Source organism: Oncorhynchus masou, chromosome 24, assembly GCF_036934945.1.
Source record: "Oncorhynchus masou masou isolate Uvic2021 chromosome 24, UVic_Omas_1.1, whole genome shotgun sequence".
Lineage (NCBI taxonomy): Eukaryota > Metazoa > Chordata > Actinopteri > Salmoniformes > Salmonidae > Oncorhynchus > Oncorhynchus masou.
The window spans coordinates 48481916-48508252 of record NC_088235.1 but is presented as its reverse complement, the minus strand read 5'-3'; the positions used below and the strand labels follow the sequence as shown (position 1 = coordinate 48508252).

The 26337-nt window shown below is 44.1% G+C and overlaps 1 protein-coding gene across 23 annotated transcripts in view; it reads right to left on the bottom strand.

Annotated features, from left to right (window-relative positions):
- LOC135512283 (ankyrin-3-like) overlaps positions 1-26337 on the bottom strand; it is a 153502-nt gene that overhangs the window by 54060 nt on the left and 73105 nt on the right. For 18 of the 23 annotated variants that reach the window (XM_064934143.1, XM_064934153.1, XM_064934140.1 and 15 more), the window contains 15 exons: positions 25960-26157; positions 25007-25105; positions 24401-24499; positions 24186-24284; positions 23859-24056; positions 22508-22606; positions 21594-21692; positions 12047-12244; positions 7096-7194; positions 6309-6407; positions 5914-6012; positions 5573-5668; positions 4526-4598; positions 4238-4294; positions 931-1054 (listed from right to left, as the gene is read on the bottom strand). In XM_064934143.1, coding sequence (XP_064790215.1) covers positions 931-1054; positions 4238-4294; positions 4526-4598; positions 5573-5668; positions 5914-6012; positions 6309-6407; positions 7096-7194; positions 12047-12244; positions 21594-21692; positions 22508-22606; positions 23859-24056; positions 24186-24284; positions 24401-24499; positions 25007-25105; positions 25960-26157 — 1736 coding nt within the window. Of the gene's footprint in view, positions 1-930; positions 1055-1370; positions 1934-1963; positions 2663-4237; positions 4295-4525; positions 4599-5572; positions 5669-5913; positions 6013-6308; positions 6408-7095; positions 7195-12046; positions 12245-21593; positions 21693-22507; positions 22607-23858; positions 24057-24185; positions 24285-24400; positions 24500-25006; positions 25106-25959; positions 26158-26337 lie in introns of those variants that run through there. The other 5 variants (XM_064934152.1, XM_064934136.1, XM_064934139.1 and 2 more) reach the window with 3 other exon arrangements.

The window sequence follows — 26337 nt, the reverse complement described above, 5'->3', positions numbered from 1 at the left end:
CCATCCCTACGGTGAAGCATGGAGGTGGCAGCATCGTGCTGTGGGGATGTTTTTCAGCAGCAGGGACTGGGAGACTAGTCAGGAAAGATGAACGGAGCAAAGTACAGAGAGATCCTTGATGAAAACCTGCTCCAGATTGCTCAGGACCTCATACTGGGGCGAAGGTTCACCTTTCAACAGGACAACGACCCTAAGCACACAGCCAAGACAATGCAGGAGTGGCTTCAGGACATTGCACTGAATGTCCTTGAGTGGCCCAGCCAGATCCTGGACTTAAACCCGGAGAGAACTGAAAATAGCTGTGCAGAGACGCTGTGCAGAGACGCTGTGCAGAGACACATCCAACCTAACAGAGGTGTGCCCAGCTTGTAGCGTCATACCCAAGAAGATTGCTGCCAAAGGTGCTTCAATAAAGTACTGACTAAAAGGTCTGAATACTTATGTAAATGTGGTATTTAAGTTTTTATTTAGAAAAAATGTGCAAAGATTTCTAAAAACCTGTTTTGCTTTGTCATTATGGGGTAGTGTGTAGATTGATGAGGAAAAACAATTTAATCCATTTTAGAATGAGGCTGAAACATATCAAAATGTGGCAAAAGTCAAGGGGTCTGAATACTTTCCCAATGCACTGTACAGTATAAGTGTGCAGTGACGGTGAACAATAGTCATGCCAGTAAAAAATGAAAAAATACTGAATCATGATGTCATGCTGAACCAGCATTATTACATATTTATTACATCTTCATAACATATGTTAATATGAAGAAAACTTGACCACTACTTCTTTGAATTTCACTGCTCCCATATGTACAGCATCATCAACACACCAGCACATCTTAAACCGGTGTGTATAGAATGAACAAACACAGTAGCAATGCCAAACATAACATCACAATCAAGAGCATATAATGTCATAATAGGGTCACATACCTTGCTGAGCGGACTCCTATGCTGAACCCCATGTAGCCCTCCTGCGGGAGAGAGTCGTCCCCCAGCTCCTTGAGGTCCTGGGGCCGCAGATATTTGTCAGTGTCTCCGGTCATTGCATCCTCACCTGGTGGAAAAGTCCCTCATCAATATTTCAAAGGCAATCCGGTAAAAGAGCGCTGTGGTACTCCTAGAAAAACCCTACCACAGCTTTATAAGAGGCCTTGAATAATTTATCAGTGTCAGTCTGATAACTAGTGGACCAGTACGTCTACTAGGCCCTATGCTCAGTTGGTGGGCTACACATTGGGCTAGAGTGAAACTAAATAACAGCTACTCAGCTCTAGGCTACTTGAAATGAATGACAATAGTAATAAATCCATTACAATCTATTCACAGGCTAACAAAGTCCATTAGCTTGGAGATAGAGAAAAGCTACTTGCAGCATAGCTCTCCTGTCCAGTAAAACCAAACGCAGTTTGTATTGACACTCAAGCCAAAAAGCGAGAGGGTTAAACGCTAGCAGAACTCAATCCGCGAGAGCAACTCAATTATCAAAGAGAAATAAAAGACGGCAGTCCTTGTAGCGACAATCTGTCCCCTTCTCCCGGACTCCAGCCTGCAACAAACACTTCACTCTTCCACCGCAGCCCCTCCCCCAGCAGTCCTGCCTCTGCCGCACTCTTGCTCAGATGGGCTGCAATGTCGCTACAGCTCTTTGCTACATTTGATTCAAATACGGCCCCATTCGCTCACTGACTGTATAACATCAAACGTGAGTAGGTTTTTCAAAGCTAATGCAGTGGACGACTGAAGACTATAACGCCAAGCCAGCATGAACAATTCTCTTCTCCCTCTCCCAGCTTGCACTCTCTCACACGGATCCCGCCTCAGCTACCCTGTAGCCTACAATATTCAACGGAATAGTGCTGCATTCTGCCACACAATTACGAAATGGCCTTATGCACCAATTCCCGGTGTAAAACCCATTCGACAGCAGCTCTCCATAAACTACAGCCTAGCCTTTATGACTTACATAGAAAAACTGCCATGTCTGTCACCACTCTTATTAGATTCCCGTGTTGGTCTTAATATTCCAATTATCCGCAGAACAGAATAACTTCCCCCAATAAATCCAGAGAGAGACGAATGAGGTAGAAAATAAATCCCATGCAGTCATGTGGTTGCAGCTGAAAAAAACTGTCAGGTTTGGCTGTCCTTCCAGCAAACGACTACTACCCGAAAGCCTACTTATTGTAACTGATGCGGTTGTTGCTGGTGTAGGGGCGGACTGCACCTCTGCCGCTGCTCTTCCGTTTCGTGCTGCAAACAAAATTCAAACTATGCAGACTTTTCCCGGTAGAGTAAATCCCTGAGCGAAAAAGTAAAAGTGGAAGCCATTTAAGGTCGGAACAAGAGAGTTTGCTTTGCTAATGCATCCATTCGGCTCAGTGAAAGCTCATCTCATTGGATTTGGAGATCAAGTCCATCCGTCCGGATAAGCTAGCATCTCCGTCAATGTGCAGGCTGAATGGCACCAAAAACACAGCGGCAGAGGGATAGAGAGGTACTTATTTTAGGACGGGGATAAACTCAGTTTGGTGAGACTGGAGGGAGAAAAAGGCTTTGAAGGACAACCCCTCCAGGGTTTGTTTTCCTGAGGAGGGGGTGGACGGTGGAACTCTGGCTGCATTCCAAATGGGTGGACCAAAACTGATAATTGGTGCGTCTTTTTGCATCTCAAAGTAGCCTACACTTCAAGTTATTACTCCTCTAAATTCACAAAGTTTTGTAGTTTGGGTGTTAGGGAGAATTAGGTAACAATTATGACTGGTGACCACTTTTAAACTCATATAGATTTATATCCTGTGGTTATACTAGGCTGAAAATAAGTATATATATATATATATATATATATATATATAATTATTTTCTACCTAGGGCCTGTGCTGTGGACACTGATCCCAGAAGAATGCTGTGAGGACTTTAGACATGATCTAAGGAGTGGGTAATGGAATCAGCGTGCCACTCTGATTACAACAGGACTGGAGTGACCTGTCATGGCCAATTAGATTGCCCCCCAGATAAAGAGATTTGGAGAGATGCAAACTTTTTCTGTCCAGACTAAAGCATGCACTGTGGACTGACTGTCTAGGATTGCTGGTGTAATGTATGGCCAGATGGTACGCCATTGTTCAGTAAGACTTTTCAACATAGCTGCCTTGGTCGGTCTTACACTTAAGGCCATTTAGCAACATAGTAAACTGTGAGGATAACCTGATCACTGAGAGCCGTAAACATTGCAGTGTGTGTTTATCAGCCCCAGTGTAGACATAGTAAGCACCACCTCTGATCAGTCGCCAGGTGAGTGTGTGGAACTTGTTGAGTCCAGCAGTATCATCTGACACAGAAACCCGACACCCCTCTCTACAATTTCCTCTGCAACACTCCATGGAAAAACTCATCCATTTTACAGTGGAGTCCGTATGTTGCTTCCCAAACACTTGGTGATAACTGAAATGGGAAGTTCTATGATATTAAGTTTTGTCTTACCAACTACCGATACATTGGTATTCATCCATCCACTCAGCATAAAAATGCAACTTGAGATCAGTTAACATGTAACAACACTTGATTTGTCCCACACACTTTACTAGTTCAGTTGTTGCATGTACAGTTTCTGTGTAGTTGCAAGTAATGTATAATAATGATTGTATTGTTACCAAATATATTGAAATACCATGTAACTACCTTGCATGCTATTTTGGCAACAAATATAAATGACCCATAACGAATGTGGGAGAAGACACAAGTTAATTCAGCTTTACAGAAGGAAGGCCTATCCTTTATAGCAAATTGCTCTAGAGCCCGAATACTTAGCTACATGCAGTGTAACTAGAATGACTGCAGATAGGTCACACCTAACATATCTAATAGCAAGCAAAAGAAAAGTCCAAAAGCTCCCACACAAACTTAATTTGTGTCCAGTGTTTACTTTCCCTGCTGATTTACACTTGGAGACAATGACTCAGCCCGTGACATCAACTGCGGATACATAGCTCAAACAAGATACTCAGAGAAAGCTGGATTTCAGTGAAAGTAAGCAGAGAGAAAGAGGTGTGTTCTGGCTATTATGTTCCAGATAGCCAGGCAAACCTCAAGCAACAGCAGATAGTTAGTGAAGCAATGTATCAGCAATGTGGTGAGTTGGTTTGGTTTCCAACGGGTGAGGCGCAGGTGAAGGAATGGGGTTTACGTGAAAAGAGTGAAACATACATAAAACTACTGCGTAGAAAAGTGGGGCAAATACCTTCGTCAACATCTGAAATACAGTCCTCATTGAGAATTTCCGGCACATTAGCCTTGACTGTGTGATTTGAATACATACAGTAAATCGGAGGTTAATAAGACACGTCAAATGGCACACTTTCACAAATATGAGATGCATCCACACATGCTTTGAATACACAAGACACAGATCAACCCTAACTGGCGAGGATCCAAACACATGATTTCACTGTCAGCTCATGGGGGAAGGCACGGCTTAGGTTATAAGGGACATTTTGAAACAGTCACATTATCACATATACACATATACCTTCATCTTCAGACATGTCCAGAAACTCGTTCATGGTCTCGGGGACGTTCATTTTGTGTTTTTCTGTCGTAGTCTGGTGATAAAAGAGGAAAGAGTGAGACATGCGTAATGTAGATGAATGCTACTGTATCCAGTGACCTCTGCTTGGCCCTGGGTGTCACTATTAATAAATCCCTCCTGACACGTGGACAGATCAGGTCTCAGGGGCTATATGAGGAACACCAGGAGATTCAATCTGGCCCTTTCATACAGGTCACTATTAAACATGTGCGAGAGAATTTGTGGAATCACATGCAGTTACTCCAGTATACTGTTTCAGGGCCAAGTACTATTTTGAGATTCACATTAGTAACTCATCCAGTGATTTCAAGGTTTGAGTTGTACAGTATTTTCACACCTCGCGTTAGGATTCAGCCCAATTTCATCAGAGGAATGGACAAATGTTTATGAATTTATTCTGTACTTACAGATCACCACACACACAGATGAACACATAAGGTTAGTGAACTCCAAGCACATGGTCAGATGACTGTAACAAATACTGTACACAGAGACAGACCACTAGTCTGGATTTTCATTTGTTTTACATACACTAGGAATGCAAATCGATATTTGCATTGCATTACCATAACACATTAACACAGAGAGAGATCAGCACGTTACAGTACGCACTGCAAGGTGTCTCACGTGTGATAACTGGACTAGTGTTTAGGTACGCATAATGTGTCATCTGTACCTGCTACCAGTACAGCAAAGGAACACAACTCAAGTCTTCCACTGCTGCTGTGTCTACTTGCTCAATTACTATCAGATAAAGGCCTGTGTTTATGCCAGGTGAGTAGACTCATCAATGAGTACAAGACACCAATTGAGATTTACGGTCAAATTGAGTGCCAGAAGCAATATTCACTGGACAAAGGCAAGCAATAACAATGGGGCTAAGCCCCACTGGTCCAAATGAAAACAGAGAGACAAACAAACTTACAGAAAGTTAAACATACAGACCAACAAAGACAAACTGACAAAGAGACAGACTTGGCGTCTTACCACAGAGGTCAGATTCTCATCAGTCAGCGGCATGAGAGTGTCCACCACTGAGATGTAACCAAGGCGACGGGCAATGGACAAGGCTGTGTTCCCGTTCTGTAAAGAGGAGGAGGAGAATTGGAGGTGTAAAAGATAGGAGGTTGTAATATGTGTGTGTTTTTACTTTGTTATTGTGGACACATTAGTGCTGTGTATGTGCATGTATGTACGGTATACAATGTATGTACAGTATACTATTGTACGTGTCCTTCTGCTCTATTTGTCTCTGTGCATCCCTGCTGACTGGGGCTTCTGTCAGAGAGCCGCTGAGACAGCAGGTTTTCCTATGGTGCCTCACTCACCACGGTCAGCTGATTGGCCGAGGCTCCGTGCTGCAGCAGCAGGTTGATGATGTGGGTGTGACCCTGCTGCGCCGCCTGGTGGAGTGGCGTGTAGCCGTTCTGCGGACAGAGAGAAAGGGAGGGATGGCGAGAGGGGTGATAGTGAGAGAAAGAATGAGATGGGGGAACAATTGAGGGGATTGAGGAAAGGGGAATGCAAAGAGAAAAACGAGAAGGAGAACATATTAATACAAACAGTGGAGCAGCAAGGGACGGAGGGAGAGAGAGAGAGAGAGAGAGAGAGTGGGACCAAAACAAAGAGAGTGTTAGGGAGGTGAAATAACACACACACACAACCTGACAAAAGTAAATAAGCTCAAATGAACACCACATGGGAGAGATCTTCAGTTGTTTACCTTTGTTTTGCCATCAACTCTGGCCTGGTTCTGTATGAGGAAGTTTGCCATCTTGATGTTGCCATAGTGACAAGCCACATGCAGCGGAGTGTATCCCATCTGTTTTAACCCAAGGGAAAGGGACCGAGAGAGGGGGAACAACAGAGACGAAGGAAGGAAGGTGTGAGCTTGTTACTTCTCATCCTGTGACGGCACACCCCTTGTGTGAATAGGACGTACCTAACATTAACTTTACCCAAGTGTGACACAAAATTACTATCATGCATCAAGAACTTAATAACACTTCTCTATTAGAAACACCTGAAAGAAAAGATGAATGGATGAACAGCCTTGGCTCTATACCTGTGTGCTGTCAGCACAAACACAGTGTGTAACCTTGTGCTGTGTAACCTTGAGCTGCTGCAGGCCTCTGTCTGTGTCCCTGCTATGGGGGGAGGTTGACAATGGGCAGGTCAACTGCATGAAGCAGGGGAGGTTACTGGTAGTGCCGCATGGACAGACACAAACACCTGTCACTCAGGTGTCCAAATATACTTTATTCATGGCACACCTGAGAACACAGTGCTGCAGAAAGGTGTGTGTGTGTGTGTGGGCAGGTGATTATATTTTATCACTTAATTAAGTAATGCACTATTCTAAACACATTAAGTAACCATCTATAACCCCTGGTCTATGATTGACAGTGGAGAGTTGAAATCAAGGGCATCTCTTTGTCCCACAGTCTTTCACTGTGATAGTCTGCACAGTCTGTTCCCTGTTGTTGCCGTAGAAACAGCATGACCCTCACCTTTGTCTCGGGGTCGATGTCCGCCCCCTGGTTGAGCAGGACTTCTGCCACGTTGACTTTGTCCTCCTGCGCTGCTAAGTGGAGGGGTGTGAGGCCGCTCTGAAAGAGACACGCATGCGGCCATAAACACACACACACGGTCAGAATGCCTCTTCCATGGTGTGTGTGTGTGTGTGTGTGGGGGGGGGGGGGGGGAATCACAGCTTTTTGAAAGCAAGGGCTCTTTATTCATCCACGTTTTTAAAAAGTAACAGGGATAGGACGTTAGCTAGTAAGGAGGTTGTTTTGAAAATACTTTTTAATCCTGTGGCTGCTGTTGAACTCAGTGAAAAGCATCAGTTAAAATGAGAGACTCAGCTGTGGTCTTATCCTGCCTACATGTACAAATTACCTCAACTAACCTGTATCCCCGCACATTGACTCGGTACCGGTACCCCCTGTGTATTGCCTTGTTATTGTTATTTTATTGTGTAACTTTTATTTGTTTTACTTTAGTTTATTTAGTAAATATTTTCATAACTCTATATTCTTAAAACTGCATTGTTGGTTATGGGCTTGTAAGTAAGCATTTCACTGTAAGGTCTACTGTCACACCCTGACCATAGTTTGCTTTGTATGTTTCTATGTTTTGTTTGGTCAGGGTGTGATCTGAGTGGGCATTCTATGTTGTGTGTCCAGTTTGTCTGTTTCTGTGTTTGGCCTGATATGGTTCTGAATAAGAGGCAGGTGTTAGTCATTGTCTCTGATTGGGAACCATATTTAGGTAGCCTGTTTGGTGTTGGGTTTTGTGGGTGATTGTTTCCTGTGTTAGTGGGGTTTCACTTTGTTGTTTTGGTTATATGTTCAGTTTTCTAATTAAAAAACCATGGACAACTACCGCGCTGCATTTTGGTCCTCCTCTCCTTCGACACAAGAATCCCGTTACATCTACTCCACCTGTTGTATTTGGCTCATGTGACAAATAGCATTTGATTTGATCCACTATGCTAATGATGGCGCTGTACTGAGAGGTGTTAATCTGCCTTCAACTAGTGCTCATTACGATGACACAGGCCCTCTCGGCTAATATTAGCGGGCTTAAATCAACCCCAGAAAAGCCTGACCCTGGTATGTCTGTGTATGTGCTTTTGGTTACACGTGTCTGTGGTTGTCAAATCATATAAAAAAAATCTAATTTTATTGGTCGTATACACATATTCTGCAGATGTTATCGCAGGTGCAGTGAAATGCTTATGTTTCTACATCCAACAGTGCAGTAATACCTAACCGCACCTCTCTGATTGGGTTAAATGTTGGGTTAAATGCGGAAGACACATTTCAGTTGAAGGCATTCAGTTGTACAACTGACTAGGTATCCCCCTTTCCCTTTCCCAATACACACAAATCCCCCAAAAATAAATAAATTAAGAAATATAGTAGTTATATAGGATGAGCCTTGACTAGAAAGTATAAAAATTTAAAGTGGGTAAAACAGTATGTAAACATAATTAAAGTGACCTGTGTTCAATGCCTATGTACTTAGGGCTTCAGTCTCTAAGGTGCAGGTCAGAGTACCGGGTTGTAGCTGGCTAGTAACACTGACAACTTTCAAATCAAATCAAATTTTATTTGTCACATACACATGGTTAGCAGATGTTAATGCGAGTGTAGCGAAATGCTTGTGCTTCTAGTTCAGACAATGCAGTAATAACCAACAAGTAATCTAACTAACAATTCCTAAACTACTGTCTTATACACAGTGTAAGGGGATAAAGAATATGTACATAAAGATATATGAATGAGTGATGGTACAGAGCAGCATAGGCAAGATACAGTAGATGGTATCGAGTACAGTATATATATATGAGATGAGTATGTAAACAAAGTGGCATAGTTAAAGTGGCTAGTGATACATGTATTACATAAGGATGCAGTCGATGATATAGAGCACAGTATATACGTATGCATATGAGATGAATAATGTAGGGTAAGTAACATTATATAAGGTAGCATTGTTTAAAGTGGCTAGTGATATATTTACATAATTTCTCATCAATTCCCATTATTAAAGTGGCTGGAGTTGAGTCAGTGTCAGTGTGTTGGCAGCAGCCCCTCAATGTTAGTGGTGGCTGTTTAACAGTCTGATGGCCTTGAGATAGAAGCTGTTTTTCAGTCTCTCGGTCCCAGCTTTGATGCACCTGTACTGACCTCGCCTTCTGGATGATAGCGGGGTGAACAGGCAGTGGCTCGGGTGGTTGATGTCCTTGATGATCTTCATGGCCTTCCTGTAACATCGGGTGGTATAGGTGTCCTGGAGGGCAGGTAGTTTGCACCCGGTGATGCGTTGTGCAGACCTCACTACCCTCTGGAGAGCCTTACGGTTGAGGGCGGAGCAGTTGCCGTACCAGGCGGTGATACAGCCCGCCAGGATGCTCTCGATTGTGCATCTGTAGAAGTTTGTGAGTGCTTTTGGTGACAAGCCGAATTTCTTCAGCCTCCTGAGGTTGAAGAGGCGCTGCTGCGCCTTCTTCACGATGCTGTCTGTGTGAGTGGACCAATTCAGTTTGTCTGTGATGTGTATGCCGAGGAACTTAAAACTTGCTACTCTCTCCACTACTGTTCCATCGATCTGGATAGGGGGGTGTTCCCTCTGCTGTTTTCTGAAGTCCACAATCATCTCCTTAGTTTTGTTGACGTTGAGTGTGAGGTTATTTTCCTGACACCACACTCCGAGGGCCTTCACCTCCTCCATGTAGGCCGTCTCGTCATTGTTTATAATCATGCTTACCACTGTTGTGTCGTCAGCAAACTTGATGATTGAGTTGGAAACATGCGTGGGCCACACAGTGGGGCCATGTTGAGGTTAAATGTGGTGGGGGTGTTGTTGCCTACCTTCACCAGCTTGGGTCGGCTCATCAGGTATTCCAGGATCCAGTTTCACAGTGCGGGGTTCAGACCCATGGCCCGAGCTTAGTGATGAGCTTGGAGGGCACTATGGTGTTGAAGGCTGAGCTGTAGTCGATGAACAGTTTTCTTACATACGTCGGTATTCCTCTTGTCCAGATGAGATAGGGCAGAGGGCAGTGTACAGTGCGATGGCGATTGCGTCATCCGTGGATCTGTTGGGGCGGTATGCAAATTGTAGTGGGTCTACGGTGTTGGGGAAGGTGGAGGTGATATGATCCTCATGAAAGCACTTCATGATGACAGAAGTGAGTGCTACAGGGTGATAGTAATTTAGTTCAGTTACCTTTGCTTTCTTTGATACAGGAACAATGGTGGACATCTTGAAGCAAGTGGGAATAACAGACTGGGATAGATTGAATATGTCCGTAAACACTCCAGCCAGCTGGTCTGCACATGCTCTGAGGATGTAGCTTGGAATACGTGGATAAACATGCTTAAATGCCTTACTCACGTCGGCCACGGAGAACGAGAGCTCACAGTCCATCTGAGCGGCGTCCACCTGAGTTGGCGGTTCTGTGTTTTCCTCAAAGCGGCGAAGAAGGTGTTTGTTTAGCTTGTCCGGGAGCAAGACATCAGTGTCTGCGACGTGGCTGGCTTTTTCTTTATAACTCGTGATTGTCTGGCACATACGTCTATTGTCTGAGCCGTTGAATTGCGACTCCACTTTGTCCCTATACTGTCGTTTTGCCTTTTTCATTACCTTATGGAGGGCATAGCTAGTCTGTTTGTACAGATTATGTTCCCAGTCACCTTACCGTGGTTAAATGTGGTGGTTCACACTTTCAGTTTTGCGCAAATGCTGCAAATTTGGATTGGTCAGTCCTAAACACAAGTACTTCCTGTTTCTGACTATAGGAGGGGAGGAGCAAAATGGAGGCGTGATCTGATTTGCCAAAGGGCGGGCAGGGGAGTACCAATGGTCAAGAGTGCTCGATGAGCGAGTAGGAGATGGGAGATGGGTTGATAAAACTTTGGTAGCGTTTTCCTGATTTCCTTTATTAATGTCCCCATGTACAATAAATGTAGCCTCAGGATATACAGTTTCCAGTTTCACAAAGTCCAGTGTAGTTCCTTGAGTGGAATATTCTCTCGGGAGGTAATGCGTTCGGCATTTGATGGTGAGGTATTCCAGATCGGGAGAACAAAAGGACTTGAGTTTCTGTACTTTACCACAATCACACCATGAGTAGTTAAACGTGAAACATACACCTCCAACTTTCTTTTTCCCGGGGAGTTCTTTCTTCCTGTCCCTGCGATGGACGGAGAACCCCGCTGGCTGAATGGATGGGGACAGTATATCCGGAGAGAGACATGATTCAGTAAAACAGAGTATGTTACAGTCCCTGGTGTCTGCCTGGAAGGAGATCCTCGTCCTGAGCTTGTCTACTTTATTGTCCAGGGACTGAACAATATCGAGTAATATACTCGGAAGCACTGGATGGTATGCACACCTCCTGACTAAGAGCCTACTCTGACTAAGAGCCTACTCTATGTTTCTCTTCTCAGGTGATGGCGACTTGGAGCAGCCCTCAGGATTAATAGAATTGCCTCAGGAAGTTCAAACAAAGAATCCAATTCAGGGAATTAACATTTCTGGTCGATATCCTGGTGAGTGACTGCCAATATACAGTAATTTAAAAAACAATTCAGCTGTCGGTAATAATTCAAGAAAAGTTTTGAGCAAATATTGTAAAAAAAAAAAATACAGCAAAGTTAGTTAGGAGCTAGCAACAGGGCGACCATGTTTGTCGGTGCCATCTTGTTGTGCATGTGTGTATCTGAACAGTAGTGTAAAGTATGAGTGTCTGTGTGTCCAAGGTACTGATGGGTCTTGAGGTCTATGAGTGTTGAAATGTAATTTCCACATAAGTTACCATCCTGTGAGGCCAGGTGAGAGTGTGTTTGTTGTGTGTGTGTGTTTATGTGAATGTAGTATAGTGTGCTGTATGTGTGCTTTGTATGTCTGTCTGTCTGTCAGTCTGTGTATACACAGTGTGTGTGTTACCTTGTTGCCCATGTTGACATTGGCGTTCTTGGAGAGGAGCAGAGAGACCAGGTCCACACTGCCCTCCTGTGCAGCCAGATGAACAGGACTGATGCCCTGGCGGGTCACAGCGTTGGTGTCCGCCCCGTACTCCAGTAGCGTGGTCCCTATGTCCATCTGGTTCTTCTTGGCAGCTATGTGGAGGGGTGTATAGCCATTCTAAGAAGAAGAGACACAGGGGAAAGGTATTCAGCACTCTGAGTGTACTCTATTCCAGGGTACTTTTTAGCATCGGGACCTCTTTTGTGATAGCAAATTCATCAGGGACCCCCTCATAATATCAGAACACAACTCTTACTTTAGAGTGCGATGTAAATAGCATACAAGCATTTGACTATGACTTCTGCAGTGCATGACTGGAGAAATCAAGGCTCAGGCCCTGTCAAAGAAGATTTTAAAGGCCCTCTTGCCATCAGAGAGAACACTTTGCCTTGGGGCATTTAACAGTTTTTAAGCTATTTTCTTGCAATTCTACACATTTTGCCATGGGGCAGATCGTGCCATTTGCAGTACTTAAGTTAAAATTACAGTGTATTTATGCCCCCTGCTCTATTCTACTCTCTTCTATTATTTTTCCAAATAGTTATCTGCATGGGACCTATTTAGGGTTCTAGATAAAGAGATGATATCACACAGTACATTAAACATTCCATAATCTTAGCTAGGTGCAAGATTTAATTTAAGGCCTTGTTTAGGGATATCGTTAGTTTTATTGATTTCATTTAAATAGTCTTGTCAGACAAATTTCAAGCACCAGGATGATGTTAACAGAAACAACATGTTTCACCCTCTTCTCCCTTCACTAGACACACACTACTAAATAACAATAGCGCCAGGCAGGCAGAAAGAGAGTATTTGGCTGGATGTTAAAGCCGGATCCATCCCAACATTCCCAAAGGGTTTCCCTGGAGAGGACAGTAAGAGGAGCTCCACTGTTGGTATGACATTACAGGGAGGCTTTAACGCCATGAAAAGTCCAAGGAGTGCAGGGCGGTGGGGGGTGTAATGCAGACAGAGATGAGACCATGGGTGGAGGCAGTAGGAAAAAGTGAAAAAGTGACACAAGCTCTTGACACCTACTTCAACTGTCATATTCAGTGTGGTAAAAAAGTATTTAGTCAGCCACCAATTGTGCAAGTTCTCCCACTTAAAAAGATGAGAGAGGCCTGTAATTTTCATCATAGGTACACTTCAACTATGACAGACAAAACGAGAAAAATTATGATGGAAAATAAGTATTTGGTCAATAACAAAAGTTTCTCTCAATACTTGTTATATACCCTTTGTTGACAATGACAGAGGTCAAATGTTTTCTGTAAGTCTTCACAAGGTTTTCACACACTGTTGCTGGTATTTTGGCCCAATCCTCCATGCAGATCTCCTCTAGAGCAGTGATGTTTTGGGGCTGTTGCTGGGCAACATGGACTTTCAACTCCCTCCAAAGATTTTCTATGGGGTTGAGATCTGGAGACTGGCTAGGCCACTCCAGGACCTTGAAATGCTTCTTAGGAAGCCACTCCTTCGTTGCCCAGGCGGTGTGTTTGGGATCATTGTCATGCTGACAGACCCAGCCATGTTTCATCTTCAATGCCCTTGCTGATGGAAGGAGGTTTTCACTCAAAATCTCATGATACATAGCCTCATTCATTCTTTCCTTTACACGGATCAGTCGTCCTGGTCCCTTTGCAGAAAAACAACCCCAAAGCATGATGTTTCCACCCCTATGCTTCACAGTAGGCATGGTGTTCTTTGGATGCAACTCAGCATTCTTTGTCCTCCAAACACAACAAGTTGAGTTTTTACCAAAAAGTTATATTTTGGTTTCATCTGACCATATGACATTCTCCCAATCTTCTTCTGGATCATCCAAATGCTCTCTAGCAAACTTCAGATGGGCCTGGACATGTACTGGCTTAAGCAGGGGGACACGTCTGGCACTGCAGGATTTGAGTCCCTGGCGGCATAGTGTGTTACTGATGGTAGGCTTTGTGACTTTGGTCCCAGCTCTCTGCAGGTCATCCCCTAGCTCCCCCTGTGTGGTTCTGGGATTTTTGCTCACCGTTCTTGTGATCATTTTTGACCCCACGGGGTGAGATCTTGCATGGAGCCCCAGATCGAGGGAGATTATCAGTGGTCTTGTATGTCTTCCATTTCCTAATAATTGCTCCCACAGTTGATTTCTTCAAACCAAGCTGCTTACCTATTGCAGATTCAGTCTTCCCAGCCTGGTGCAGGTCTACAATTTTGTTTCTGGTGTCCTTTGACAGCTCTTTGGTCTTGGCCATAGTGGAGTTTGGAGTGTGACTGTTTGAGGTTGTGGACAGGTGTCTTTTATACAGATAACAAGTTCAAACAGGTGCCATTAATACAGGTAATGAGTGGTGGACAGAGGAGCCTCTTCAAAAATAAGTTACAGGTCTGTGAAACCCAGAAATCTTGCTTGTTTGTAGGTCACCAAATACTTATTTTCCAACATAATTTGCAAATAAATTCATAAAAAAATCCTATAATGTGATTTTCTAGATTTTTTTCTTCTAATTTTGTCTGTCATAGTTGAAGTGTACCTATTATGAAAAGTACAGGCCTCTCTCATCTTTTTAAGTGGGAGAACTTGCACAATTGGTGGCTGACTAAATACTTTTTTGCCCCACTGTAATAAATAAGGTAACTCAGTGTGAGGCAGTAATATTAGTTCATACCATGATAACAAGCATATCATATCACAGTTGATGGCACAGTACGACTACATGTATTGGTACGACTGTTTTGGGTCACTGGCAAAGATTTCCAGACTGTATAATTTTACAGTTTTCCATCTCTCTGTCTGTCTATCTGTCTTTGTCTGTCTGTCTGTGTGCGTGTGTTTCTGCTGTGACTGAAGCCAGAAGGGCAGGCAGCTGAGAAACACATCAACTGTTTTCTGTCATGTGACTTATAACCCTTATATTCTCACCAAGCCAAACCTGAGCCTCCAAGAGAAGATTTAGTTTATTTCCAAAACACTGAAATTAGACAAGAGACACTGACTGAAGCGTGTTAACACAGATTTACAGTGCCTACTTTTTCCACATTTTGTTTTTTGTGAGCCTGAATTTTGAATGATTTAAATTTAGATTTTGTGTCACTGATCTACACACAATACCCCGTAAGTGGAATTATTTTACAAATTGTTTACAATGTTTACAAATTAATAAAAAATAAAAGACTGAAATGTCTTGAGTCAATAAGAGTTCAACCATTTTGTTGTGGCAAACCTAAATAAGTTCAGAAGTAAAAATGTGCTTAACAAGTCATAAAATAAATTGCATGGACTCACTCCGTGGGCAATAATAGTGTTTACCCCATCTCTGTACCCCACATATGCAATTATTTGTAAGGTCCCTCAGTCAAGCAGTGAATTTCAAGCACAGATTCAACCACAAAGACCAGGGAGACTTTTCCAATGGTTTGCAAAGAAGGGCACCTATTGGGTAGATGGGTAAAAAAGCAGACATTGAATATCCCTTTGAGCATGGTGCAGTTATGAATTGCACTTTGGATGGTGTATTATTACACCCAGTCACGACAAAGATACAGGGGCCCTTCTTAACTCAGTTGCCAGAGAGGAAGGAAATCGTTCAGGGATTTCACCATGAGGCCAATGGTGATTTTAATACAGTGACATAGTTTAATGGCTGTGATAGGACATAAGTGAGGATGATTCAACAACATTGTAGTTACTCCAAAATACACATAAATGACAGAGTGAAAAGGAGGAAGCCTGTACAGAAAACAAATATTCCAAAACATGCATCCTGTTTGCAATAAGGCACTAAAGTAATACTTCAAAAAATGTGGTAAAGAAATGAACTTTTTGTCCTGAATACAAAGCGTTATGTTTGGGGGAAATCCAACACAACACATCACAAAGTACCACTGTTCATATTTTCAAGCATAGTGGTGGCTGCATCATGTTATGGGCATGCTTATCCTTGGCAAGGGAGTTTTGGGGGGGATAGAAGAAATCAAATCAAATCAAATAGAGCTAAGCACAGGCAAAATCTTAGAGGAAAACTTCAGTTCAGTCTGCTTTCCAACAGACACTGGGAGACAAATTCACCTATTAACAGGACAATTACCGAAAACACAATGCCAAATATACACTGGAGTTGCTTACCAAGAATGTTACCAAGAATACCACTGAATGTTCCTGAGTGGCCTAGTTACCGTTTTGATTTAAATAGGCTTGGAAATCTATAGCAAGACTTGAAAATGGCTGTCTAGCAATGATCGACAACCAACTTGACAGAGCTTAAAGGATTTTTTTAAAGAATAAAATAATGTGCAAATATTGTATAATCCAAGTGTGCAAAGCTCTTAGAGAGTTACCCAGAAAGACTCACAGCTGTAATCACTGCAAAAGGTGATTTTAACATGTATTGGCACAGGGGGTTGAATATTTACTTAATAATCAAGATATATTAATGTTTTATTTTCCATCCATGTTTCTTCCACTTTTACATTAATGTATTTTGTGTATATTGTTGACAAAAAAAGAAAATTAAATCCATTTTAATCCCACTTTTTAACACAAAAAAAAGTGGAAAAAGTCAAGGGGTGTGAATAGAAAGAGAGAGAGAAATATTGTTTTACAAGGCTTCCTTCATCCAAGACAGTTTTATTGGATGTAAGTGGATAGCCTGAGCATAATTTCCAACACTACAGCAGGGCCTGTACGACCACACGCCAACCAAAAGGTGACCCTAAGTCACTGGGCATGGTCCACTCTGGCACACAAAGAGCTTTGTCTAACTGTTATGCGGTTCAACAACAGCAATAACTTAGTTACCATGCTTTTCTATGGGACCACACAGAAGCCTGTGACAGTCTTGACAAACAAGCAAAATGAAGCAGTCAACTTTGCACTCAATCCTATCACACAATAGCACATTTACTAGCCTATATCATCCATGGTTGCTCTTTGAAAGACGGCACTGGAAGTTAAGTCACTCCTATCCTCTCTGGTTCACATCATCATTGTTTAATAAAACACATCAGTTTGTAGCATGATATATATTTTACTGAAGTGTGCTATTTCAGCTACTAGATGTCTTTAAAGTTAAGCCAATCCAAAGATTAAACCTAACTCTCAAAGACAATGTCAAAGACAAGACAGGTCAAGGACAAGAGACAACAAACCAACACTGTGGACCAAAAGGTCAAGCATCTACATTATGCCTGCTTTACAGTATGTGGTGCATTTCACAACTCGTATTACAAAACTCAAACACATCATCAAAAAGACAGTTGTTTCAAAACTCTTAGCACATTTTCAATTGACTAAGTCAAACCGACAAACTCAGTCACTTTTTCACCAAACTTGATCATTGTTTCATCTACAAATACATGTTCCACATTGTAATACAGGTTCATATCAAGTCTTTGCCTTTCGCAATGCAATGTTTCATTACTTTTGATATGATTCTCTTCACTTTCATAAAAAATACACGTCCCCATTACTAGAATTGAGTACTGTAATAACGTAATATATTCTAATTACTTAGCAGACTTTTATCCAAAGTGTCAACAGTCCACACATTTTGGTATGTGACCCCAGTGGGACCACTACAATACCTAAGTAGAATACAATTTACGATTACAATATAGCTGGAAGAGGTATGATTGCCTTCCCCACGAGTGTACCACCCTCCTTCAGGCCATAGATGAAGCAGGCAATGATTTCAATCAAGACATACACTACCGTTCAAGAGTTTGGTGGCACTGTAATGCTCGTCGTCGTAAGGAAGAGTGGACCAAAGTGCAGCTTGGAAAGTGTTCATGATTTTTATTGTCAAGAATCACTCAAACAAAAATAATGAATACAAAAACGAAAGCGAACAGTTCCGTCAGGCACAGATACTAAAAGGAAAACAACACCCCACAAAACCCAAACGGAAAATGACCATTTATATATGATCCCCAATCAAAGACAACGATAGACAGCTGCCTCTGATTGAGAACCACACTGGGCAAAACAACGAAGAAATAGAAAACATAGATTCTCCCACCCGAGTCACACCCTGACCTAACCAAACATAGAGAATAAATAAGGATCTCTAAGGACAGGGCGAGGCAGTACCCCCCCCTATAGGGGAGGGTCTGGTGGGGGCTCCGGTGGGGGCTCCGGTGGGGGCTCCGGTGCGGGACGCAGACCCCGCCCCGCTTTAGGCTCCCCCCCACTTCGAGGCGCCTCCGGTGCAGGAATCGTCGCCGGGACTTCAGATTGCCACCGTAGCCTCGGGACTGCAGACAGCCGCCGGAGGCTCTGGACTGCAGACCTCCGCCGGAGGCTCGGGACTGCAGACCGCCGCCGGAGGCTCTGGACTGCAGACCGCCGCCGGAGGCTCTGGACTGTGGACCGTCGCTGGAGACTCTGGACTGCAGACCGCCGCCGGAGGCTCTGGACTGTGGACCGTCGCTGGAGACTCTGGACTGCAGACCGCCGCCGGAGGCTCTGGACTGTGGACCGTCGCTGGAGACTCTGGACTGCAGACCGCCGCCGGAGGCTCTGGACTGCAGACCGCCGCCGGAGGCTCTGGACTGTGGACCGTCGCTGGAGACTCTGGACTGCAGACCGCCGCCGGAGGCTCTGGACTGTGGACCGTCGCTGGAGACTCCGGACCGCCGCTGGAGACTCCGGACTGTGGACCCTCGCTGAAGGCTCTGGACTTGGAACCCTCGCTGAAGGCTCAGTGCTATGGATCATCACTGGAGGCTCCGGGACATGGATCATCACTGGAGGCTTCATGCCATGGATCATACCTGGAGGTTTCGTGCCTTGGATCATCACTGGAGGCTTCGTACCATGGATCATCACTGGAGGCTTCATGCCATGGATCATCACTGGAGGTTCCGTGCCATGGATCATCACTGGAGGCTTCGTACCATGGATCATCACTGGAGGCTTCGGGCCATGGATCATCACTGGAGGCTTCGTGCCATGGATTATCACTAGAGGCTCTGGGCCATGGATTATCACTGGAGGCTTCGGGCCATGGATCATCACTGGAGGCTTCGTACGTGGAGCGGAACAGGTCTCACCGGACTGAGGAGACGTACTGGAAGCCTGGTGCAGGGAGCTGCCACAACACATCCTGGCTGGATACCCACTCCAGCTCGGTGAGTGTGGAGAGCTGGCACGGGACGCACTGGGCTATGAAGGCGCACTGGAGGCATAGTGTGTAGAGCCGGCGCAGGATATGCTGGGCTGTGGAGGCGCACTGGAGGTCTGGAGCGCAGAGCTGGCACAACGCGTCCTGGCTGAATCCCCGACTGTAGCATGGCGGTGAGCTGGAACAGGCCGCACTGGGCTGTGCTGGTGAACTGGGGATACCGTGCATAGAGCCGGCACAGGATATCCTGGACCGAAGAGACGCACCGGAGGCCAGGAGCGCTGTGCCGGCACAATCCGTCCTGGCTGAATGCCCACTCTAGCACGGCAACTGCGGGGAGCTGGAACAGAGTGTACCTGGCTATGAATGCATACTGGAGACACCGTGCGCATCACTGCATAACACGGTGCCTGACCAGTCACACGCTCACCACGGTAAGCACGGGGAGTTGGCTCAGGTCTAAACCCTACCTCCGCCAATCTCCCCGTGTGCCTCCCCCCAAAATGTTTTTTGGGGGGGCTGCCTCTCGTGCTTCCGTCGTTGCCTTGACTCCTTTTACCGTGGCCGTTCCTCTTTCGCTGCCTCCGCCTGCTTCCATGGCAGGGTCCTGTCCCCTGCCATTACCTCCTCCCAGGTCCAGGATGTCCTCCACTCCCTTTTCTCCCGGGCCCAGGATTCCTGTTCCTCCTGGCCACGCTGCTTGGTCCTTTTTTGGTGGGGTGTTCGGTAACGCTCGTCGTTGTAAGGAAGAGTGGACCAAAGCGCAGCTTTGAAAGTGTTCATGATCTTTATTGTCAAGAATCACTCAAACAAAAATAACGAATACGAAAACGAAAGCGAACAGTTCCGCCAGGCACAGATACTAAACGGAAAACAACACCCCACAAAATCCATACGGAAAATGCAACTTATATATGATCCCCAATCAGAGACAACAATAGACAGCTGCCTCTGATTGGGAACCACACTAGGCAAAAACAACAAAGAAATAGAAAACATAGATTCTCCCACCCGAGTCACACCCTGACCTAACCAAACATAGAGAATAAATAAGGTAAATAATAAATAATATTTCTAAGGTCAGGGCATGACAGGGACTTAGAAATGTCCTTTTCTTTTTAAAGAAAAGCTAATTTTCTGTCCATTAAAATATCATCAAATTGATCAGAAATACAGTGTAGACATTATTAATGTTGTAAATGACAATTGTAGCTGGAAACGGCAGATTTGTTTAGTGGAATATTGACATAGGTGTACAGAGGCCCATTATCAGCAACCATCACTCCTGTGTCCCAATGGCAAGTTGTGTTAGCTAATACAAGTTTATAATTTTAAAAGGCTAATTGATAATTAGAAAACCCTTTTGCAATTATGTTAGCACAGCTGAAAACTGTTGTCCTGATTAAAGAAGCAATAAAACTGGCCTTATTTAGACTAGTAGAGTATCTGGAGCATCAGCATTTGTGGGTTCAATTACAGGCTCAAAACGGCCAGAAACAAAGACCTTTCCTCTGAATCTTGTCAGTGTATTCCTGTTCTGAGAAATTAAGGCTATTCCATGTGAGAAATTGCCAAGACACTGAAGATCTGGTACAATTCTGTGTACTACTCCCTTCACAGAACAGCGTAAACTGGCTCTAACCAGAATAGAAAGAGGAGTGGGAGGCCCCTGAGCAACTGATCAAGAGGACAAGTACATTAGAGTGTCTAGCTTGAGAAACAGATGCCTCACAAGTCCTCAACTGGCAGCTTCATTAAATAGTACCCACAAAACACCAGTCTCAACGACAACAGGGAAGAGGTGACTACGGGATGCTGGCCTTATAGGCAAAGTTGCAAAGAAAAGGCCATATCTCAAACTGGACCAATAAAAAGAAAAGATTAAGATGGGCAAAAGAACACAGACACTGGACAGAGATATGGCTTTTTCTTCGCAACTCTGCCTAGAAGGCCAGCATCCCGGAGTCGCCTCTTCACTGTTGACGTTGAGACTGTACAATATGTTGCATTTGTTGCTATTGGATTAACTGCTTGTTAAAATAACTACATTGAGAATATATCATTATGCTGTATTTTTTGTGATTAAACGTATATTTTAGATCAATGATTGTGTGGCGCAAGATGTCTACAAACAAAATGAATACAGAATGAAAGGTGTTGAAAGCGAGACTGGCTGTGTTGTAAGTGTTACCAGTTTGGAGTTTTGTACTAAGAGTTTAGAAAATTCACCAGATACTTCTGAAAATTGTACCAAAGCGCTAAAAAAAAAACTGTAATCAGATCAATGAATCCAAATCAGTATGGTACTAGTCCCATTATGCTGACTGTGTATGACATTGTGTGTTTGAGTGAAGTACCTTGGCGGAGGCGTGGGGAGATGCTCCCTGATCCAGAAGCAGTAGAGCCACTCTCTGATTATCGTAGTGAGCAGCTACATGCAGTGGAGTTAGCCCACTCTAAAACACACACACATGCAACACGACATTAGAAGGAGCGCAAACATCAAAGCACCAGCAGGGGGGAAGCCAGAACATAATCAGAACAGACGGAAAAGCCATGGAGCTGATGGAACCCACTTCAGACGAGGACCTGTTTTAGCGTGACACCAATGAGCACACAAAGCTGAATGAAACCCACTGACAGTGTATCCACACAACTAGCAAAATAAAGAATATTTCAACAGAAATATATCCAGCAGAAAATATATTTCTAGTGATATACACTCACCCAGGAAACCAAATGATGGTATTGTGTGTGCGTGACAGCCTGCATATTATTTTGCTACAGTGTGGATACACCATTAGATGGGAACTTGTTTAAGCGTGACACCACCAAGCACTGTTAAACCACAAACCACAAACAAAGTTATTTCAGGAGACTCCATCTTCATTATGATACCTGCTTGCTTTTATATTTAGCACTTTCAGATGGATGGACAAGCATCTGTTTGCTGTGCCGTCTTGGGAGAAGTCATGATTTCCCTCAGCCGCCCTGCAGCTCCTACAGTCTATCTTCAGTAGGGTTCTGCTACTTTTCAGAGAGACGCGGGTGATACCATGGTAGGAGACCAAAGTCCTACAGGATGTCGTATGACATCCATTCCAACAGAGGCGAGGGGAGAGTGGACCTCTACTATGTCACTCTCTCTATTAGAATGATTTATATTGCTCTCAAACACCACAACCAATCCCATAGAACTAGAAGCAATTCCAATTCTACGGCCAAGTGAATGTTATTGTATTTCAAGAGTTGCTCTCTTCCCATATCCTACCTTTCCAGCTGCATCTGGAGCTGCTCTCTTCTGAAGGAGCAGGCTGGCCACTTCCATCTTCCCATACTTGGCTGCCACGTGAAGAGGACTGAACCCTTTCTGTAGAAGACATCAGGAGACACAGCATCAACATGAGACAGCCAGGGAGAACCGACCTGCTCTGACAACCTAACTGACACCACTGTCTGTTAAACAGGAGAGCTGAAGTGCATTCAAGATGTGCAATGTTCTGCAATGTTGCAAACAGCAACAGATGGGGACACTGCAACGGCATACTGTTAAATAACCTTATAGCAGGGTCTCGTTCACTTTAGATTCATTGCCATGTGAAAGGAAGTATGGTGGGTGGGAAAGGTGTTTGGCCTGCTCAGTGCGTTGTGATAACCTGAGAAATTATGTCACTGGGTCTGTTTTTCATATCCTATTCGTCATCTATAAAAGGATAGTGTATAATGTGATCATGTTCATCTTGGCGAAGTCCCTCTGTGTTAGGGAGGGTATTTTAAGAAATTAGGTCATATTTTCCATAGGAATGTGGAACTCCTACAGATAACTCCCATATCACACACAGCAGCGTTTGGCCTAATTTTTCCTGATGTTGTAATACACACTCAAAATTGCCATGCGATTGTGATGTCGTCAGGGCCTATTTTTCTTCAGGTGCTGTTCTCTATTTTCTAACATCTCCAAAGGAATTATACTTATTGTTGGTCGTCATTGTAAATAATAATTTGTTCTTAACTGACTTGCCTAGTTAAAGAAAGGTTAAATCAATAAATAAAACATGAAATGGTATTATTGTTAAAACAAAATGAATGTGTTTGGTTTGGCGGTTTGGCGCCCTCTGCAGTCACTGGTTTAGTCAGCACAGCCAATCAACTGGTCCCACTATGATTTGACGTCATGCCTCTGGACAGCTACGGTATCTGAGGTACAATCCCCTCAGATATAGTGTGATAGATAGATAGATAGATAGATAGATAGATAGATAGATAGATAGATAGAGACTGAGGCACAAAATCACGTACACATGCACCAATTCCCCAAGGTCTTATTTGACCTTCAAGAAGATCATAGCTCAATTACATGAGTAAAAGCGTAAGGAAAATAGCTTCCATGTCATTTTCATCCTGATAAGGTTTAGGAAATGAAAAAGAAACACCAGTGACAAGGAAAAGTGTCTTCAAAAGGACTATAGTTCTCCAATTAATGGTAAAAATGTTCAATCCACTGTCCTTAGCCTGACCCTGCTGATCATCAACTGACTAAACCACAACGACCATGGTTGAACTGTTATTTGTGAGTGCTTGCTTTTAGTTTTCTGGTTGGACCCTAACCCAATCACACAGACCTTAGTGGAGGCTGAGAGTGATGCACCCTGGTCCAGCAGCATGGCGGCTACGTCCTCGTGGCCCTCGCGGGCAGCCAGGTGGAGGGGTGTGTAGCCTGACGTGGTGGCAGCATTGGCAGAAGCCCCCCGCTGTAGCAGCTGCTGGACGATGTCAGCCTTCCCCAGCCGGCTAGAGATGTGCAGCGCCGTCTGGTCGTCCTGGGGGGAGACAAATACTATTATATTCTGTCCATTCTCTTCACAATGTGCAAAAAATGACACCACATTGGTTCTCAACCCAGTTAGACAACAAAGGTGTGTGTAGAGGGCTCCCTGACCCCTGCTCACCTTGGCCTTGGTCTCCACATTAGCTCCATTCTGCAGCAGGTATCGCACCACGTCCGCCTGACCCGCCCGTGCTGCCATGTGCAGCGCTGTCTCACCCCTCTGGAACACACAGACAGACAGACATTGGTAATCTGCATAGTATGTGTTACTCAATTTTGACTAGCTTATCATCTTTTGTTGAATTTCTGAAGAGCTGAGTGTAGTGTGACACCCACCACGTTGGTGGTGTTGGGTGAAGCTCCGTGATGTGTCAGAGAGTTGACAATGTTATCATGTCCCATGAAGGCTGCCACGTGGATAGGAGTAAGTCCAGACTGCAAGCAAATCACAATGATAGTTACCAATCAATAGCATAGGTTCAACTGTACTGTATACATTCGAACAGGGGTGTCAAACATATGTCCCAAAATCGAAACTGTGTAGAAATGATAATGGACCTACATTAAAACAGTTTCTTTACTGTGTCCAGCTTGCTAATAATCACAGAAATGAAACCTAGACAGTCAGGGAGCGTGGAATATTCCCAAGACAATGGATAAGGGACTATTTTTTAGCTAATTTTGACACCAAGGAAATATAACACATTTTCAGTGTGGCCCTACAGACCTCGTTGAAGACCAAATGCAGTCCACGAGGCAAAATGAGTTTGACACTTCTGTCTTATAGTAAGAGAAATGCTCACTTAAATTATTTTCAACTGTACCTAAACAAAATGATTAATTTGTCTAAGATCTTTGAAGTTCCTAACCCAGTCTGTCCTCCTACCCCTAACGCCCTGAGTGTTACCCCAGGCCCAGCCCAGCCTTCTAACCCTAGCGTACCTCGGTCACAGCCTGGATCGATGCGCCGTGTTTCAGCAGCAGCTCCATCACTTTGGCGCGGTTCTTCTTGCAGGCGATGTGAAGCGGGGTGAAGCCGTTCTAGAAACAGAATACCACAAAACCAAGTCTATAAACAGAAACTACTCAACTCCTCAGGTATTTACCCCTATTTTTTATGTAATAGTTTAAACATGTGAGAGAGTAAGCTCCTGTTGTAAACATTACCAGAGTTTTATGCCACAGTCGTGTAACAATTATCCACACAGTTTCTTCTTGCCAGTAAACCTCAGTCACCACAACCACGGTTTCAGTCACCACAAAGTATAACAACTTACTCAGTGATGTGTCCCAAATTAGTCTTTTCTCTCAGAACACAGGCACGCACAGAAACATCTATCTATACGAGAGCTTTATGAGAGCTCAACCTACTGTGTTGTTGTGAATGGCACATAACTGGGGGATGGGCGTGCATTGTCTCTGATTACTTTTATCAGTATGGAAAGGGGAAGTTACTGTGCAATCAGGAAATGAGCCTGGCTAAAGAAAAAGACAGTTGCCGACCCCACCCAGGGCGCCAAAGTGTAACGAAGTCATAACTCCATCTCACTGTCTTTCCCTTTCTTATTCCCCCATTCTCACTCTATCTTGTTGTCACTTGCAATTGAGATTTTCCTCTCATCATCACCGCAAACAGGACACAAACAGAAACAACTACCAGAACATTACACAAGAGTAGTCAGCAGAGTGACATGAAAAATCCGTCCCACCCTCTCCACAACTCATTTGAGCTCCCGCCCTCAGGTCGCAGGTTCAGGGTTCTGTGTGCACGGAAATGCTGCTATGAAAGGTTGTTTGTACCCACAGCATTTGCATTTGAAACCTGAATTTGTACACCCTGAAAATCTCTCTCTCTTCTTACACATGCAGCTCAACCATCCACCCCTCTTTCTTACCAGTGCTTTAGCGTTTGGGTTGGCTTTCTTGTCCACTATGAGCTTGGCCACTTTGTAGTGTCCACAGTGTGCGGCCACGTGTAGCGCTGTCAGGTAGTCATTGGTGACATCATCGACAGGGACGTCATTCTGGAGGAGTAGCTGGACACAGTTGATGTGGTCGCCCTGAGTGGCCATGTGCAAAGGGGACAGCCCGTTCTAGAAGTGTTACAGACATAATGTTATATCAATGATCTGTTGTGGTTTAAAATTGAACATTATAGAAAAGTTTTGTGACAATCACAATTCTATCAATGGTAGGAGACATTTGCAAACAATTTTAGATCAATGCGCCTTGAAAGTTACATGGATGAACATGTGGTTTACAAGTTAGATGCA